General features: G+C 41.1%; 1 protein-coding gene across 1 annotated transcript in view; it reads right to left on the minus strand.

Annotated features, from left to right (window-relative positions):
• Positions 1-332: 332 nt before the first annotated feature.
• LOC110495974 (A disintegrin and metalloproteinase with thrombospondin motifs 5) overlaps positions 333-17,222 on the minus strand; it is a 34,006-nt gene continuing 17,116 nt past the window's right edge. The window contains exons 5-8 of the mRNA XM_021571544.2: positions 11,033-11,216; positions 10,543-10,718; positions 6,877-7,052; positions 333-3,533 (exon numbers count right to left, since the gene is read on the minus strand). Of these exons, the coding sequence (XP_021427219.2) occupies positions 2,867-3,533; positions 6,877-7,052; positions 10,543-10,718; positions 11,033-11,216 (1,203 nt within the window). The 3' untranslated portion in view covers positions 333-2,866. The remainder of the gene's footprint in view (positions 3,534-6,876; positions 7,053-10,542; positions 10,719-11,032; positions 11,217-17,222) is intronic.

Raw genomic sequence — 17,222 nt, forward strand, 5'->3', positions numbered from 1 at the left:
GCCATAATCTAACAAGACCTGGCAACAAGGCTTTATCCTCTTATATGTCATGTAAAAAGGCTGAATGAGAGGGAGAGAGAGAGAGAGGATGCTTTGCTACTTCGCCCTTTCAAAAGATGTTTCGTACCCCAAGGGTCTTTCCTAGTAAAAATTTGAAAAAGTTCTGAACACGTCCAATAAATGAATGAAACAGACAGAGCTTTTAAAAATATACATTTAATGTACATATATTCATGTAGATGACTAGAAAATACACTTTTCTTAAAAATGATTTATTCTGCACAGTCATATTCTTAGTTAAATAGTAAATATGATACAACATTGCCATTATAATAAATAAATTCATCACGTTTTATTTCACATACCAGTTGTACAAACAATAAATTACAAGTTCAGTGCTGTGTTTCTGTCGTTCAACGAAAGGGTCTTTTCCCATGGGAAGTGTCAAACAGTAATACATATACAGTATGTGTGTGTGTGTCTGTGTGTTTGTATGCGTGTGGTTTAATTTTCTTTCCATATTTATGTGTGTGTGCAAAATGTATTCTGTACATATGTGATATTGGTGTTTATATCTAAATGTGTAATTAAGTCATTTGGGGGTGTTGTGTATTCTTTATGTGAATGTGTGTCTGTGCCTGTGTATGAGAAATGAGAAATAGGGAGTTGTGCCTATGTGGCAAGAGCCCATATGTATCCAGTATAATGCATGTCTATCATCACTCTTGAAAAGGTGTGTGGTATAGCATTACAAGCTCATGAGGGACAGAGGGATGACGGAGAATGGATGGTAGTGGATGTGAGAGTGAGTGAAAGAGTGAGTGTGAGAAATGGATAGCTTAAACAAGAATGTGTCAATATGTTGAATGAGAGATGGAGAGGGTGAGCGAGTGAGAGAGAGATAGAGAGAAAGAGCGAGCGAGCGAGCTGTAGAAGTGTATTTGGTCAGGTATGACTGGGATAGTTTCCCTCTTGCTGTATTTGCGAGTATCCAGTGCACACATTGTCATACTAGCAATCATTTCTTTTTTTCCTAGACAGACAGACAGACAGACAGACAGACAGACAGACAGACAGACAGACAGACAGACAGACAGACAGACAGACAGACAGACAGACAGACAGACAGACAGACAGACAGACAGACAGACAGACAGAGACATGGAGAGCCAAAGAAACACAGTGACAAAATGGTAGCGACCCTCTAGCGCCCGCATAGTGATACAAATGGAACTGAGGGTTAAAGTCCATTAAAAGAGTTTAGGACACTGAATATGACAAAAACACTATATGTTTACACTTGTATGTTTACAATACACACACACACACACACACACACACACACACACACACACACACACACACACACACACACACACACACACACACACAAATGTCAAGCTTAGCCCCACTCATTATGTAATCCCATAACATTACAACCTTTAACCTCCACAAAGGTCAGAGTTGAAGGGTCACCATGGTCTTTTGGCCCAGAGTCACTCTATAGGTGTCACTGGGCATTGGCAGTTGGCAGTGCTGAGCGATTAGTGCTTTTTGAGGTCGGTTCGGTTTTTGTTCGATTATTAAAATATCAATATTTAAAAAATATATTAAATGCACTATGCATTATGTGGGTTGAATGCTGAAACAACATTTATTCACATTACTTTACTTTAATAAAATATTTCAGTTGTTTATATTACATTTGTTTAATTTTATGATTTTAATATTTAATTCCAAGTTATTTCTATAGAGCTGCTGCCTATGCTGTCTGACAAAATCAGTATTTTAGTAGTTCTTAAAAGTAAAATATGCTGCTGAATACCAACTATCAACCACTTAGATTATGCATTTTCAGGTAGAGATACTTCGCAAAGTAACTGCTCTCTATCCCTCTCGATCGCACATTCTTCTGTACTAACCTAATGTAGCAGGCATAAAAGAAAGACACAGACCGGACAAGTACGCACGCAATCGATTATGATCATTGTAGTTAATTAGCATGTTTTCTGCACTAAATTATTTTGAATATTGGCCTGTTGGAAACTACAACTCCCTACAACTACATCGCACAGTTCGGGATTCAGTTGATTTATTTCAAGAGAAACTGCCCAATGTACGCATTGACTTCACAGAAAAAAAACATAACTAAATGGAATTCAAATAATTGAAACGAAGTCTGTCAATTAGTTGTTTAAAAACCAAAATAATAAACACAATTTAGGTTAATCGCTCAGCACTAGCTGTTGGGCACAGCTCTGCCCCAACTCACTCCATCACTGTGTGTCCATTTTCTGACCTGGGATGTTTGCAGTGCGGTTCAACCCCATTTCTGGACTGGTTACAGTAAGGATTGGTCGCTCTTGCTTGTGCCCCCAGCCTACTTCCTGGTCCGCAATCCAAACAGGAAGTTGGATAGACCAATCGTATGTGGAGAATCGGCCGTGGGAGGAGCGAGAAGAAAAAGGGGACCCCGAAGGGAAGTGGAGAAAAAGTACCACGCAACAGACTAGTACGGAGGCCCATTGTCCAGAGGTGTGCAGTCACACAAGACAAAGAGACAAAGCGGACAATCATGAAAAACCCACAGTAGCAAGAACATACAGAAAAGCAAACAAAATGTGTCATTAACAGAGGAATACAAACGAAACCTTCAGATAGAGGAGGGATTTGGCAAGTGGGTGGTTGTTGATTGGGGCGGCTGCACTATTCGGAAGTGTCCACATGTATCTGTCGTATGTCTGTAGCTATGCCAAGCAGGGCCTGGCATAGTAGGTGTGGGGGTAAGGAAGAGGAGGGGTTGACTGTCAATAACCAATGTCTGTGTGTAGCCCCTACTTTCAGGGGAGTCTAGTTTCTGGTCCTTTCAACACTTTTTCACTAGGCATTGTTTGAAGGCGGAGGGGCGGTCGCCCAGAGGGCAACCCTTGGCCAGCTTGGCCTGCGGGTCCTTGCACTGCACCGTGCGGCTCTGCCAGCCCGTGTCACAAGTCCTGGAGCAGATCATCCAGGGGCCAGTCACCCACTGGGGCCCAGAGGCCGCCGTCGACACCCCTGGGGCTGTAGAGAGAGCCATGGCTGAAAACGGGGCCGATGTGGTTCTACTGCTTGATCTTGTAGAGGTGGTTGTTGTAGTAGTAGTGGTGGATGTGGTTGTGGAGGTGTGCAGGGGAGGTGGCGGTGGTGGAGCCAAAACCCGACGGGGCATGAAGAAGCTGTAGCGGATATCCAGGGGCCTCTTGGAGTCCGTGGCCAGAATCTGAACTGTAAGGGCCTCTCTGAGGGCCCCAGGGCCCATGCTGTGTAGCCACTCATCCCGCTGGCTCCAGCCACTGTAGTTGAGCACCGAACCGTTGAGGGGGATGACTGTCTCTGAGGTAGAGATCATGAACTTGCCGTTGAGGAGGTAGTCGCCACCGGGACGACGCAGGGCCAGGTAGGCTGTGTACCGGGGCTGATCCTTGGGCTTGTGCTGGCGGACCTTGATGTGGGTGGAGCCCTCTGGGATCTTCACAACGTCTGTGTAGCCCTTACTGCATGGGGGAGGGAGAGAGGGGAGAAAGCAGTTACAGGAGAGTGTTTACAGGAGAGAATTTTACAAACTGACTCGTTGGAAAGGTGGCATCCTATGTTGGTGCCACGTTGAAAGTCACTGAACTCTTCAGTATGGCCATTGTACTGTCATTGTTTGTCTATGGAGATTGCATAGCTGTGTGCTCAATTTTATAAACTTGTCAGCAACGGGTGTGGTTGAAATAGCAGAATTCACTCATTTGAAGGGGTGTATATATAGTGTATGTCTATCTTCACCATTAGAAGGTGTGATTTAGAATTACAAACTCATGACGTACAGTGAAAAGAAAAAGTATGAGAACCCTTTGGAATTACCTGGATTTATGCATAAATTGGTCATCAAATTTGATCCGATCTTCATCTGAGTCACAACAATAGAAAAACATAGTGTGCTTAAACTAATAACTCACAAATTATTGTATTTTTTCTTGTCTATAATGTATACATCATTTAAACATTCACAGTGTAGTTTGGAAAAGATATGTGAAACCCTAGGCTAATAACTTCTCCAAAAGCTAATTGGAGTCAGGAGTCAACTAACCCGGAGTCCAATCAATGAGACGAGATTGGAGATCTTGGTTAGGGCTGCCTTGCCCTATAAAAAACACTCACAAAATTTTAGTTTGCTATTCACAAGAAGCATTACCTGATGTGAGCCATGCCTTGAACAAAAGAGATCTCAGAAGATCTTAGATTAAGAATTTTTGACTTGCATAAAGCTGGAAAGGGTTACAAAAGTATCTCTAAAAGCCTTGATGTTCATACGGTAAGTCAAATTGTCTATAAATGGAGAAAGTTCAGCACTGTTGCTACTCTCCCTAGGAGTGGCAGTCCTGCAAAGACGACTACAAGAGCACAGCACAGAATGCTCAGTAAGGTTAAGAAGAATCCTAGTGTCAGCTAAAGACTTACAGAAACCTCTGGAACATGATAACATCTCTGTTGACAAGTCTACGATACGTATAACACTAAACAGGAATGGTGCTCATGGGAGGACACCACGGAAGAAGCCACTGCTGTCCAAAAAAAACATTACTGCACGTCTGAAGTTTGAAAAATAAAAAAAAAAAAAATATTCTGTGTACAGATGAAACTACAGTTGAGATGTTTGTAAGGAACACACAACACTATGTGTGGAGACAAAATAAACAGCACACCAACATCAAAACCTCATCCCAGCTGTAAAGTATGGTGGAGGGAGCATCATGGTTTGGGGCTGCTTTGCTGCCTCAGGGCCTGGACAGCTTGCTAAAAATGAATTCCAAAGTTTATCAAGACATTTTGCAGGAGAATGTTAGGCTATCTGTCTGCCAATTGAAGCTCAACAGAAGTTGAACCCAACCGAATGGGTTCAACAGAAGAAAATACACCTTCTGGAGTGGCCCAGTCAAAGTCCTGACCTCAACCCGATTGAGATGCTGTGGCATGACCTCAAGAGAACAGTTCACACCAGACATCCCAAGAATATTGCTGAACTGGAACAGTTTTGTACAGAGGAATGGTCTAAAATTCGTCCTGACTGGTATGCAGGTCTGATCCGCAACTACAGAAAACGTTTGGTTGAGGTTATTACTGCCAAAGGAGGGTCAACCGGTTATTAAATCCAAGGGTTCACATACTTTCCCCACACTGCACTGTGAATGTTTACACGGTGTGTTCAATAAATGTGTGTTATTAGTTGAAACCGACTGTGTTTGTCTATTGTTGTGACCTAGATGAAGATCAGATCAAATTTTAGGACCAATTTATACAGAAATCCATGTATTTCCAAAGGGTTCATACTTTTTCTTGCCACTGTATAGAGAGATGAGGGAGAAGGGTGGATGTGAGAGGGAGTGAAAGAGTGAGTGTGAGAAATGTATATCTTTAAAACCTGTTGGTACTAGGGGGCAGTATTTTCATTTTTGGAAAAAAAACCTTCCCGTTTTAAATGGGATATTTTGTCAGGAAAAGATGCTAGAATATGCATATAATTGACAGCTTTCGATAGAAAACACTCTAACGTTTCCAAAACTGTAAAGATATTGTCTGTGAGTATAACATGATGTTGCAGGCGAAAGCCTGAGAAAAATCCAATCCGTAAGTGCCCCAGGTTTTGAAAACGCTGCGTTCCAATGACTCCCTATTTGGCTGTGAATGTACCATCAACGAGCTTACGCTTTCTACGTATTCCCCAAGGTGTCTACAGCATTGTGACGTAGTTTTACGCATTTCTGTTGAAGAATAGCCGTAGGTAAGTGGTCATATGGTGGCTCCGAGAGAGATTCTCACGTAAAATACAGAGGTAGCCATTACTCCAATCGGTTCTAGTGAAAAACGAATTGTCCCGACGGATATATTATCGAATAGATATTAGAAAAACACCTTGAGGATGGAATCTAAACAACGTTTGCCATGTTTCTGTCGATATTATGGAGCTAATTTGGAATATTTTTCGCCGTTGTGGTGACCGCAATTTCCGGGCGATTTCTCAGCCAAACGTGAAGAACAAACGGAGCTGTTTCGCCTACAAAAATAATATTTTGGGAAAAAATGAACTTTGGCTATCTACCTGGGAGTCTCGTGAGTGAAAACATTCAAAGTTCATCAAAGGTAAACAATTTAATTTGATTGCTTTTCTGATATCCGTGACAAGGTTGCCTGCTGCTAGCAAGGCATAATGCTATGCTAGGTTATGATAAACTTACACAAATGCTTGTCTAGCGTTGGCTGTAAAGCATATTTTGAAAATCTGAGATGACAGGGTGATTAACAAAAGGCTAAGCTGTGTTCCAATATATTTCACTTGTGATTTTCATGAATAGGAATATTTTCTAGGAAGATTTATATCCGTTGCGTTATGCTAATTCGTGTCAGGCAATGATTACGCTCCCGGATCCGGGTTTGAGAGTCACAAGAAGTTTTAAGAAGAATGTGTCAATGTGTCGAATGAAAGCTGTCTTTCTCTCCAATCTATAGACCATTCCTTCAAATGTACTAAAGATGTACAGATGTGTTAAAATACAGTTTACTCGCACACTTTCACTTTACAATTGAGTGCAACGGAGCGGAATGTTTTTATTTTTCAAAATTGTTTGAACGGCTATTTTTACCTATACGCACCTGCAACTTATTACAGGTGAGAGAAATTACACAATTAACAAGAATCATTGCCTCCAAACAAATATTTAGAATTTTGAATAATTAAGTAAAGGCCATTTTTGATTTTGATTTGGTATTTTCTTGGTGCTGCGCATCTGACAAATACACATGTAAACACCAAGTGTTTTTTCAACTTCAGTGTGTGTATGTGGATTCCCTTACCTCATCTTGGTGAAGTTGCCTATCACTCTGATGCAGCCGGTGCTGTCCCCTCCACAGATGCCACACTTGTCAAACTGCAGCTTGGAGCCGATGATGCCGTCACAGCCGGTACGCACACACTTGCCCTTCACACACACTGAGCTGCTGTACGGTCGACATTCTGTCCCGTCCACCACCTGGAGAAGGAGATATTAGCATATTGGTTGTTGTTGTTGTTGTAGTCTTCATCATCATAGAGGCTCGCCTCGTAGGAGATTGTTGCTGATTACTGCCGAGGTGTGGTGGTCTCACAGGCGCTTATAGCTGCAGAAGCATTACCCAGGTGGGTGCTACAGATTTGGTGGTAGATGTTTTAGCCTACCTACAAAGGAGGAGTAGCTGTGAACTTCAATGACAGTGGTGCCTGATGAAGAGCCTGACCATCTGACTGTTATTTTTCTCTCGCTGGCTGTATGATGAACTATCGACGCCACCTGCATTCAACTCTACTTTACTGAACTGCGTCATTATTTATCTGTGGTAGACCATCTCCCTGAAATATATATTTTTAAAGCGACTTTGAGATTCTGTATGAATAGCGGTACATAAAATAAATCTATCATCTTCATCATCATCATCATGGGTATATTATCATGTACAGTGCCTTCAGAAAGTATTCACACCCCTTGACTTTTTACATTTTTTTGTTGTGTTACAGCCTGATCACACACAATACCCCATAATGTCAAAGCGGAATTTTGTTTGTAGAACATTTTTGAAATTAAAACAATTAAAAGCTGAAATGTCTTGAGTCAATAAATATTCAACCCCTTTGTTATGGCAAGCCGAAATAAGTTCAGGAGTAAAAAATGGCTTAAAACACATAAGTTGCACGGACTCATTCTGTGTTCAATAATAGTGGTTAATATGACTTTTGAATGACTACCCCATCACTGTACCCCACACATACAATTATCTGTTAAGGTCCCTCAATCGAGTAATGAATTTCAAGCAAAAGAAGGGCACCGATTGATATATGTGCAAAAAAAAAAGCAGATGTGGAATAGCCTTTTGAGCATGGTGAAGTTATTAATTACACTTTGGATGGTGTATCAATATTATATATATATAATATATCAAACATATTCCAAAACCTGCATCCTGTTTGCAACAAGGCACTTAAGTAATACTGCAAAAAATGTGGCTTTACTTTTTGTCCTGAATACAAAGCGTTATGTATGGGGTAAACCAACACAACCCTTCACTTAGTACCATTCTTTATATTTTCAAGCATGGTGGTGGCTGCATCATGTTATGGGTGTGCTTGTCATCGGCAAGGACCAGGGAGATTTTTTAGGATAAAAAGAAATGGAATACAGCTAAGCACAGGCGAAATCCTAGAGGAAAACCTGGTTCAGTCTTCTTTCTAACAGACACTAGGAGACAAATTCACAATTGAGCAGGACAATAACCTAAAACACAAGGCCAAATCTACACTGGAGTTGCTTTCCAATGCGACATTGAATGTCCCTGTGTGGCCTAGTTACCATTTTGACAGAGCTTGAAGAATAAGAAAAATTGGCAAATATTGTCCAATTCAGGTGTGCGAAGCCCTTAGAGATTTAACCAAAAAGCCTCAGCTGTAATTGCTGCCAAAGGTGTTTCTAACATGTTTTGTCTCAAGGTGGTGAATACTTATCTAATCAAGAATTATTAGTGTTTTTTTATTGTTATATTTTATACATGTTCAAATTTTTCTTCCACTTTGACATTACAGACTATTTTGTGTAGATTTTTTACCAAAAATGACAATTAAATCAATTTCAATCCCACTTTGTAACACAACAAATGTGGGAAAAGTCAAGGGGTGTGAATTCTTTCTGAAGGCACTGTATTATCATGGCTATATCAATATCATCATCATCATCGTCATTGTCATACTAGCAGAACGGACACTACAAGTCTTGCTAACATACAGTGCCTTGCAAAAGTATTCGGCCCCCTTGAACTTTGCAACCTTTTGCCACATTTCAGGCTTCAAACATAAAGATATAAAACTGTATTTTTTTGTGAAGAATCAACAACAAGTGGGACACAATCATGAAGTGGAACGACATTTATTGGATATTTCAAACTTTTTTAACAAATCAAAAACTGAAAAATTGGGCGTGCAAAATTATTCAGCCCCCTTAAGTTAATACTTTGTAGCGCCACCTTTTGCTGCGATTACAGCTGTAAGTCGCTTGGGGTATGTCTCTATCAGTTTTGCACATCGAGAGACTGACATTTTTTCCCATTCCTCCTTGCAAAACAGCTCGAGCTCAGTGAGGTTGGATGGAGAGCATTTGTGAACAGCAGTTTTCAGTTCATTCCACAGATTCTCGATTGGATTCAGGTCTGGACTTTGACTTGGCCATTCTAACACCTGGATATGTTTATTATTGAACCATTCCATTGTAGATTTTGCGTTATGTTTTGGATCATTGTCTTGTTGGAAGACAAATCTCCGTCCAAGTCTCAGGTCTTTTGCAGACTCCATCAGGTATTCTTCCAGAATGGTCCTGTATTTGGCTCCATCCATCTTCCCATCAATTTTAACCATCTTCCCTGTCCCTGCTGAGGAAAAGCAGGCCCAAACCATGATGCTGCCACCACCATGTTTGACAGTGGCGATGGTGTGTTCAGCTGTGTTGCTTTTACGCCAAACATAATGTTTTGCATTGTTGCCAAAAAGTTCAATTTTGGTTTCATCTGACCAGAGCACCTTCTTCCACATGTTTGGTGTGTCTCCCAGGTGGCTTGTGGCAAACTTTAAACGACACTTTTTATGGATATCTTTAAGAAATGGCTTTCTTCTTGCCACTCTTCCATAAGGCCAGATTTGTGCAATATACGACTGATTGTTGTCCTATGGACAGAGTCTCCCACCCCAGCTGTAGATCTCTGCAGTTCATCCAGAGTGATCATGGGCCTCTTGGCTGCATCTCTGATCAGTCTTCTCCTTGTATGAGCTGAAAGTTTAGAGGGACGGCCAGGTCTTGGTAGATTTGCAGTGGTCTGATACTCCTTCCATTTCAATATTATCGCTTGCACAGTGCTCCTTGGGATGTTTAAAGCTTGGGAAATATTTTTGTATCCAAATCCGGCTTTAAACTTCTTCACAACAGTATCTCGGACCTGCCTGGTGTGTTCCTTGTTCTTCATGATGCTCTCTGCGCTTTTAACGGACCCCTGAGACTATCACAGTGCAGGTGCATTTATACGGAGACTTGATTACACACAGGTGGATTGTATTTATCATCATTAGTCATTTAGGTCAACATTGGATCATTCAGAGATCCTCACTGAACTTCTGGAGAGAGTTTGCTCCACTAAAAGTAAAGGGGCTGAATAATTTTGCACGCCCAATTTTTCAGTTTTTGATTTGTTAAAAAAGTTTGATATATCCAATAAATGTCGTTCCACTTCATGATTGTGTCCCACTTGTTGTTGATTCTTCACAAAAAAATACAGTTTTATTTATTTATGTTTGAAGCCTGAAATGTGGCAAAAGGTCGCAAAGTTCAAGGGGGCCGAATACTTTCGCAAGGCACTGTAGGTAGTGGACTAGTGGAAGACAGCACTCCAAAGTACTGTACCCTCACTCACACTCTTTCACTCCCTAGTGCTCTTCTCTTATTCACTCACCCTCTGCGAGAACACCACATAGTAGCCTGTGCCCTTAGCCCGGCATGTCAGCTTGCACACATCTTTGGGGAGCACTCCTGCGAACTTGGGTACCCACTCCACAAAGGTCTTCATCCCCTTAGGGTCTGTCTGGGGGCCATTCCGCACCTCACACTGCTCCTGGCGGAAACTCTTACCTAGAGGAGGAAAGTTCCACCACACGTTAGAGTGGGAACATTAGAATTGTGTGTGTGTGTGTCTGTGTGTGTGTGTGTGTGTGTGTGTGTGTGTGTGTGTGTGTGTGTGTGTGTGTGTGTGTGTGTGTGTGTGTGTGTGTGTGTGTGTGTGTGTTTGTGTGTGTGAAAGAGAGAGTCAAAATATTTACCATTCATTGATCTATTGTAAGCCTGTGTATTTGCCTGAGCAAATGTATACTTGTGTGTGCTTATGCGTGTCTATACCACTATGTGATCACACACGTCAGCTAGTCAATCTGCAGTGCTACACTCACTGGGCGAGGGGCACGGGGTGGCACTGCAGGACCTGTAGATGGCTCTCTTGCCGGTGCAGTAGCGCCCATTGTTTCGGGGTGGCGGGTTGTTACATAGACGCTGGGCGAACTGCACCCCTCCACCACACGTCCTCGAACATGCCCCCCACGGACCCCACGAACTCCAACTACCATGGTTAGATGCCTTGGAGAGGAGAATGAGGAGAGGAGAGCGGGAAGATGAAAGAGAAAGAGGAGATATGAGAGATGGAGGTGATAGGAAATAGATTGAGAGAGATAGAGAGAGAGAGAGGAGAGAGATCAGAGGAGGAGAGTGAGGAGAGAGATAAGCGAGTACTGTTAAAGTTGCCTAGTGAGCACATTAAAAGTTGGCAGCCAAGCCACGTGTAAAATGTGTGTCTGTGTGTGTGTGTAATGCATTTGTCTGTGCATGTGTGATGCATGTGTTTGTGTGTGTGTGTGTGTGTGTGTGTGTGTGTGTGTGTGTGTGTGTGTGTGTGTGTGTGTGTGTGATCCATTTGTGTATCTGCATGCAGGTGATGGTCTGTGCAAGTTGAATACATTGAGAGGGTTGTGGGGTGATAGAAATGAAAGTAATGATGATGATAGAAATCAAAGTAATGTTCAAAGGCGACCCAGTACATCAAGGCAAAGTCAGACTGTTGCATTGTGCTATGCTAGTTCACATGCTAGCCTACAACATCTTGAGGGTATAGGGTGAAGTTGCCCCTAGATGCTGATCTTGGGTCAGTTTAGCATTTTCCCAACTAATGGTTAAGGTTAGGATTGGGGGAGAGAAAGCTGATCTGAACTGTCTTGATTTTTTACGATTTGTCTCTATTCTTCTTTGTTTGTTTGTTGTGTGTTTTTAATTTTACATTTGTATTATTATTTCTTATTCATTACTGGGCTTACTATAATTGTACATGCTATAGATGTTGATATCATTATTATATAATCTAGAATATTGATATTTGCAATTCCAGAACTGTGATGACATCACAGAGATACATCTATCCTGATTTACCTCTATGACATGAACATTTACCATATATATATATATATATATATTGTTTATATATTGTATATACTGTATATTGTTTGTATAGTATTTTGTATTGTTTTAGGTCTTGACAATGAAGGGGAGGTCACGGAGGCTGGCAGTCTCTAAAGTGATTGTCAAGTTTCTGTTTTTTACTTTATGTATTTTATGTACTTTGTGTATTTGACTGTTTCTAAACTGTTAGTAAAAACGAATCCATGATATTATTAGACTAATGGTAACAAGTTCCTCATCATGGAAAGATATAATGTTGTTAGTAGATCTGGGTTCAAATAGGCCTAGTATTCTAAATCTTCAAAGAAAATATATAATACTTTCAGCATTGCTTAAGCCTGTCTGAGGTGCCAGATGGGCAGGGTTCACACTTTTGGGAGTATTCCATTGGTTCCAATGCGCCAGGCAAGCTCAATCAAGCACAGATTTAAACTCAGGTTCAATTGTTAGATAGAATAACAATGATTCATTCTACAGGTTCTATTCATTCTAATTCTGAATTCTGTCTTACTACAACTATCAACCCATAGAATTAGAATGATTCATTCTATGGGTTCTATTCATTCCAATTCTATCCCACGACAACTATCAACCTATATAATTACAATAATTAATTATAATTCTATATTCTATCACACTACACTTCATTCTATTGGTTGTTGGGTTGTTAGTTGTAGTGGGTTCAGACCTGGGTTCAGGACCTTGTGCTCAATTGAGCTTTCCTCAATGGACCAATAGAATAGTCCAAAAATGGTAAACCCCACCCATCTGGCACTCCAAGCAGTATAGAGCAATGATCAAAGTATTTGAAAGATTTCATATAGGTTTTGAACCCAGGTCTGAGTGGGTCATCATGACCAGCGATCATGACTGTTGGGCTGAAATAGGCTGTAAAATTAACATGTACTCTCTTACAGACTTACGGATTATCATTCTTACAGACTATCCTTCAGCTCAAAGCCATGGAGGAGGATAAGAAAAGTTCGGAGTCCAACCAGAAGAAGGAGGAGGAGTTAAGGAGGATGGAGGAGGAGTTTAAGAGGAGGGATGAGGTAATGGAGAAGAGGGAGGAGCAGGTGGAGAGGAAGGAGGTGGTGGAGGAGAAGGAGGTAGCGGAGTAGAGGAAGAAGGTGGTGGAGGAGAGGAATGAGATGGCGGAGGAGAGGAAGAAGGTGGAGGAGGATAGGAAGGAGGTGGCAGAGGTGAGAAAAGAGGTTGAGGTGGCAAGGAGGGAGGTGGAGAAGAGGGAGATGCAGGTGGAGAAGATGGAGAAGACTGCAGGGAGAGAAGAGAAGATTTTGAGAAGAGAGAGGCGGCAGATTGTTCTGAAAATCAAGTGGCTGATGGAAAAGAGGATGGCTGTCAGGGAGGAGAAGGAGAATGTTCAGAACTGGGAAGAGGATGTGAAGGTGAAGGGAGAGGAAGTGGAGAGGTTGAAGCGCAGCTGGAGAAAGAGAAAGAGTTGACAGAGGGAAAGACAAGGAAGATGGAGAAGGAGAAGGAGAGGCTGAGGAAGGAGAGAGAGGAGGTGGAAGGAAATGGAGTGAGGATGGAGAGGGAGAGGATGAAAATGAATAGACTGGGGCAGGAGTCAATGTTGAAGAGATGGAGAGAGGAGGAATCTGGAAAATCAAGCCAAACTCCTGGACAGAAAGAACGGAGAGATAGAGAAAAGAGAAAAGGAAATCGCAGTCAAGGAGTGGATGAAGAAGGAGTTGGAGAGGAGGAAGGAGGAGCGAGAGGCATTGGTGAATGAGAGACAGAGGCTGGTGAGTAGGATGGTCGAGAATGAAAGAGAGATGATATCCTACAGGGACAGTTGCTATGTAGTATTATGGTCAGGAGTAGAACATTTTATTGCCCTAACCCAACACATAATCAATAAACTAACAATGGACTGTAACCCCTCATCTTTGATCCTAGGATTAACCTAACCCCCCTATGTCCTGTTTTTATTTTGTTGCAGCTCTCAATGGGTCGTTGTACCCTCCTCCTCTTCACCCTTAGGCCCCCCAGGGGGACCACCCTCCAGCAGGTGTGAAACCTCCTGCCCTCTCCTATGCTCTCCTCACCTATCCTCCAATCCCATTCGCTCCCCTCTCCTCTTCCCATCCAAAATAAACATGCATATTTTCATTGAACATTTTGTTTGTGATTACTTTGAAATAGATCATTGGTCTAGATAGATCTACTGTATATTCTAGTTAGATGTCTAGCAAGTTGGTCTAGATATACAATATAGACCGTGTTTGGGAATCTACTCTGAATATTTAGTTTACCAAGCTACCAAATACTGCACACGGGAAGAAGTTAACCTACACTAAATCTACCCTTAAGAAAAATATAATTTACTTATCTAAAGTTACTAAATCTGAAATTGCAAGAACAAATCACTGGAGTCAGACGTTGACAGAATGTGTCATTTTGCCTATTAAACACAAAAACAATGTATCAAGTGAGAATTAGGCAGGTCTGCTGCTGAAAAAGAAAAGGAATTCTTGCCAACAACCATATATATATTTTTTAAAGTAGTGTATGTTTCCAGTGATTAGCTAGCTACACCACTTACATGGCAAAAAAGTTATTAACTACTGAAAACACAAACAAGCTTCTGTAAAATGTGGTTAAATTTACTAGTCGCAAAAACATGTAGTTTACGACTCCACAACACTGAATATGTCTAGTTGGTCTAGAACTATATTCTAGTTAGGTGACTATAGCCTGACATATCATTAGTGTCAATAGCCACAAGTCAAAATATGAATGACCAAAGCATATACAGTAGGCTTTGTATATTCTGTTGACAGTGATTCAGATGGGATGTCTCTTTAAATAATTCAAAATGAAGTGACACTCTTACACTGTAACTCTAATAGAAGGAACATTTTTTGAATGTAATGTTTCAGCACAAAGACAACCAGAATGGTGGTTAACGATTAAAGTATAATGAGTTCTGTGCTGCTTGTCATAAGAGTGACTGAAACTCAGGGACTCAGAAGTTGAAAAGACTCAATAGAAACAGCCTGCTAAGAGGACAGTCTGAGAGGAGGGAGACATAGTAAACACACAGGCATGCCCACATTCAAAAGAAACATTCTTTCCCTCCTTCTCCGACCTGCCAAAAATACACCCAGTCACTCCTCTGGTAATCTTGTTCCAAATCAAATTCAATGGGAATTAGATTAATTGAGAGTATGTGACAGTAAAGCCTAAATAAATTACAACGTCACGGGAACCTTCTAATTCGTTCCAACTCTCTCCTACCCTCCCTTTACCGCTACACTGAGAGTACAAAACATTTAGAACACCTTGTACATGTAAAGACTAGATTCAAGAATAGTCTGATGGGTGACAATATTAGCCTACCAGTTGTGAATGATATATTATTACTTGTGAATGATGCCCAGCTTAAGGCAAGAAACAGTGCCTGCCTTTTTTTTGCGACTTTTTAAAATCATGGTCACACACCTCATGTAGGCCGATATATTTTGACAAGGTTTGTATCAAGACATTAAAGTGGCCAAAAAACTTCTTAAAATGAAGCACATTAACTGGCATCACAGAGCGTGAATTTCAAGTTTGGGGAATAACTTTTTCACCATAAAAATGCACCTTTATAATAAAAGCAGTACATGCATAACCGCACTTGCGGTCACTATTGAGGATGCTGATTTCCAGCTAATGGAACATTCATATTCATACTGCCGTGTGCACATTGCTGAGCTTATAATGTGAAGAAATAGCCTAATAGTTTATCAACATTTTAAGCTAAACGTTCTGATCTGTTGTGTCAGGCTCATTGCTTAAAACAGTTTTTTTTAATGCTAGTGGTTGTATTAATTTGGGATCCCACAATTGTCCCAGACTATGTTTGGAATATTTATTTTCTTTCTCAGAATAGGTCAACTTTTGTACTATGGGCGATAGTATATTGACATAGCCTAGTGCTTTTGCTGTTTGTTAGGCCTAATCATCTTGTTGGCTGACGAAAAGTAAATGTGGACAGTTCTTCCAATATCTTCAATATGCGCCTCGGAATTGGATAAGGATGTGTGCAGTTGCATCCCCGATGTGTCTGTCTTCACTTGTAGCCTGTGAGAAATACTCAATCACATGACGGAGAGCAATGTGAGTGAGAGGTGCTTCGTCACACAGCCGGGAGAAGGGAATTATAATTATTATATTCAGCCCAAGGGCACAATGGCCACTGGCATGGACTTTTTTTTTGCCCAACATTTGTATCACAACTAAAGTTACATAAATAACTCTAAATTAAGCATATAGGAGTAGCAGTTTCTTTTTTAACAGCTCAACACAGATTAGGCGCAGAATATCCTTTCTACTATATTCAGTTATTTTCAATTATATTCTTCATACTATGCAATAATATAAAATACTGCCACGGAATTCTAAGCAAATCTTGTCTACTAAATGAACTAGCGTAGCCCTCAGCCATATGGCATAGCCAGATCAGGGCCGAACATAAGGACAACTCAGAGTATGCTATTCTTTTCTTCGGAAATAGACTACATTTTCTTCAAATCATGTTTCCGTAGACCTGTCTAAAATAAATAATGGATTTACTGTGATGGTGTAGCCTATATTACATGGATTTATTAGACTTAAAATGTAGATGTTCCAAAGGTCTGCATCAGTGGCTTGTAGGCTATGTGTGGAAGCTAGGAGATGCTAAATGTGTTTATGGTAATTAGGGTCAATTACCATGAGAGGGGCAGTTATTTGCTTGAGAATCACAGGTTGACAAAATTTCAGGACCGCCGCAGCCCTACACCTGGCCCCTACTAACATACCCCGTTCAAAGGCACTTAAATCTTTCGTCTTGCCCATTCACGCTCTGAATGACACATGTACACAATCCACGGCTCAACTGTCTCAAGGCTTAGAAAATCCTTCTTTAACCCGTCTCCTCTCCTTCATCTACACTGATTGAAGTCGATTTAACAAGTGACATAAATAAGGGATCAAAGCTTTCACTCGGTCAATCAATGTCATTGAAAGAGCAGGTGTCCTTAATGTTTTGTACACTCAGTGTATATTTCCTGTGGCACTTGTCCACACTTTCACCTAACTCCATCCCTGCCTCTCATTCTCTCTGTCCCTCTCTCTATGCTC

The sequence above is a fragment of the Oncorhynchus mykiss genome, chromosome 18 (genome assembly GCF_013265735.2).
Source record: "Oncorhynchus mykiss isolate Arlee chromosome 18, USDA_OmykA_1.1, whole genome shotgun sequence".
In the NCBI taxonomy this organism is placed as follows: Eukaryota; Metazoa; Chordata; class Actinopteri; order Salmoniformes; family Salmonidae; genus Oncorhynchus; species Oncorhynchus mykiss.